Source organism: Cynara cardunculus (assembly GCF_001531365.2).
Source record: "Cynara cardunculus var. scolymus isolate 2C chromosome LG 9, CcrdV1, whole genome shotgun sequence".
NCBI classification, from domain to species: domain Eukaryota; kingdom Viridiplantae; phylum Streptophyta; class Magnoliopsida; order Asterales; family Asteraceae; genus Cynara; species Cynara cardunculus.
In genome coordinates, this window is record NC_037536.1 from 6,415,131 (window position 1) to 6,418,329 (window position 3,199).

Genomic DNA, 3,199 nt, shown 5'->3' on the forward strand with positions numbered 1-3,199 from the left:
CAATTCAAGATTTGTTTCAATTATATTTTGAAATATTATGATTGATTAATTTTTCAAGATGTTTTTTTGATATTTTACATTTTTATCAACATGATTTTTTTATCCTTTAAATAAATAAAAAAACAATTTTGATAAAAAAATGTCTTTTAATAAATAAAAAATAAATTGTAAATTGACCAAGACACTCATGTGTACGTATGATGACATATTACAAGTTCTCACTACAAATAAATCTAACTCTTGAGAATGGAGGATAAACTTGATGGCTTGAAAACTTAGGTTTTTTTTTAATTAATCTGGATATCCAACTTGTTATATGAACTGACTAATCTTAAAGAAATCACTTGCTTTGCAGATAGTACAGAGTTACCGTATTTGAAACTCCGTAACCACAAAAAGATTTATATTCTTCCATGGACTTGAAAGCTTTGCTTCTTGTGGATAGATGTTTGCTTTAAATACTCGATCAAAGGCGTACATGTTTTGTTGTAATATTACGTTGCAATTTTCTATAATATTATGTCGTTTCTTACATTAAAATTGAATAAGTCGATATGCTCTTCAATCAAAACCTCGTCATGTGTCGTCTTTTTCGAACACTTACGAATATCAAATTCCGTGCTTTAATATCTTGTGGTGAACTTTTCCAACCAATTCGTTTCGATGATCTAGAAGTCACACAACAACTACGAACTACAGGTCTGTTATATAAAGAGAATGGTTTGTCAATCATCAAAATCAATATCTTTTTCTTTCTTTCTCTTTTTTTATTTTGCAAATGGGCATATACCCTTTTCGTGTGTCGAAGACTAGGAAGACGAATAATCCCTCCCAGAAATATTTGTTCCTGGCGGAAAAACTACATCTAGTACTGGACCAATGAAAAACCCCTTATCGGATTTGAACCGAGGGTTCCCATTCTTCTAGCCTTTCTCCAAAGTGGATCACTATTCATCGAAGTCAAATATAAATTCAGATAAAATAGATGCCTGGAAAACACGAATGGATAGAAAATAGAATATAAAGGTTCCATAAGATAGTCCCGAATAGTATTCATAAAACATTGCTCAATTGTGTATGTGCAATTCGGGTTGAAAATTGTTCGATTGGAATCATTTTCGGTTTTTTTCTGGCTTCTTGGCATTGTTAATTTATCAGCCCGCGACTTCTGTTACCGGAAAATGTAAGCCAAAAGAAGTTCATTCCAAATATCAGGAACTCCAGGAAGGCACCAATGTGCACAATCCGAGATACTATGTGGGTTCTTTTTTTGTTCCTCCGTGAAGGGACGCCATAGTTTCCGATAAACAGTAGGGTGTGCATCTCTTCGGCGTTGTGTTAGTTGTGTTATGTTTATCATCTGCACATTCACCCCTTTGGATTTCAATTTGCTCAACGAGGACTCCAATATTCTCAGTATATTTGGATCCGTTCCTATTTCCGGGAATCTTTCATCCATCGCTGGCTCCGTCTCTCCATAGCAAGTTTCATGCTTCTTGCCGCCCCAATCTGTAGCCCTACAATATGAAGAAACGAAAATCAACACTAGTGTAAAAAGGTGGTCTCACGGATGTCATAAAAAGTAGAATGGTCCAAGTCTAGTTACCATGCATGAGCTGCTGTATGGCCCATGTAGAACATCTTGGTCTTCAAAGGATCGATATGGGTAAGTACCCATTTGGACCATGTTTGGAGAGCCATCTTGTAGGCAATTGGACTATCGACAACTTCAAACACTTCATTAGCACCACCCATTACTGATCCAGCACTCTTCCTGATTTGGGAACAAAGATTAAGAAACCCTAACACGTGAAATTGCTAAAATATTGAAGTACACATTCAATGCTTAATATATATCAAGGTGATGCTATCATCAACTTACAAGAGACTGACTGTGGGTAATCTCCACCAAAGACATGAATTGAAGATGATTATATCAGCATTAACCCAATGCTTAGCATGTTTCTTAATAGATCTGCTTCGAATAGCTCGAAGGTGAGGGCGATGGTTGTATGGATCATCGCCATTGGATTCAACAAGCATTGGTGCCCAATAGTAGTCAACCGAGATATTGTATTCCTGCATTATTTTAACCAGAAGTTACTTAGAAGTTAGAACACCCTTTTGGACACCAAAACAGATAACAATAAAAAAGTGACTTACAGCGGCCTGGAAGCTGTACAAAGTACCATTTAGACCTCTATTGTCAACCTTCTTGACCCCTGGGATTGATGATTGGAGCATGCAAATCATTGAATCCCATTGGTTCCTGTTTATTGAATCACCCACAAACAATAGCCTTTTACCTCTTAGTCTCTCTACTACTGCTTTGCCATCAAACCTACACCCCAAAAAAACTTAACAAAATCAAAGATGGCATAGTGAAATTGGACGTGATACAACTGTTGTTAATTTCATGCAAAAGTTAGAGAGAGAGAGAGAGACGTTGGGAAGTCACAGTCATGGGGTTGCCATCTCCATTGCTGATACTTAGAATCTTTTCTGCCGTAAGTTAGGCAAGCTAAATCACCATTGAGGAAAGGGCATTCATCTTCTTTATACAAAGGGTAATGACTCTTGTTATCGTGAACCCATTTGCCGGAGAACAAATCACAGGTGTCGGTTAAGGACGGTGGTGCACGCTTCAGCCTTCTCTGATGACCAAAAACTTGTGTATTTGTGTTTGTATTTGCATTTGGGTACTTTGTATTCATATCAGTAACCCTAACGTTGGTACTCGTAGGTGCTTCATGATGATTCTTTCTGTAAAAGCATGAAGTTGCTAATCCTCCAAGGAAGAACATGAGTATGCTACAAAAGAGCATGGTCTTCATGTCCCATAACCCCCTTGAAGAATGCTTCTTCCCCATCTCTCTCTCTCTCTCTCTCTCTAAAGAGATACACACAGAAGAAAACACAAAGAGAGGTGATACAAGAGCGAGTAGGGTACAAGCCTACAAGGAAAGAGTTGTGTAAAATATCATGGTTTCTAGTAAGAATGTAGTAACAAAATCAAGAGAAGTGATATAGTTTTATAACATTGAATATAACAAATATAATTATGACGTTTACAACATGAAAAATCTTTATGATTTAAAAGGAACTTAAACCGGTCGTCACTTTATAATATAAAAGCATCCACAATAGTTGATAGTAAGATGTTTTTAGAAAATGAAAAACCAACATGAGATATTTCAAC

General features: G+C 36.4%; 1 protein-coding gene across 1 annotated transcript; it reads right to left on the minus strand.

The window, feature by feature from the left end:
• Positions 1 to 1,171: 1,171 nt before the first annotated feature.
• Positions 1,172 to 2,900, minus strand: LOC112518717 (protein trichome birefringence-like 34). Its single transcript, XM_025126509.1, has 5 exons — positions 2,446 to 2,900; positions 2,164 to 2,341; positions 1,883 to 2,079; positions 1,607 to 1,774; positions 1,172 to 1,517 (listed from the first exon to the last, which is right to left on the minus strand). The coding sequence occupies exons 1-5, from the start codon at positions 2,868 to 2,870 to the stop codon at positions 1,172 to 1,174; spliced, it is 1,314 nt and encodes a 437-aa protein (XP_024982277.1). The 5' UTR covers positions 2,871 to 2,900.
• Positions 2,901 to 3,199: the final 299 nt, after the last annotated feature.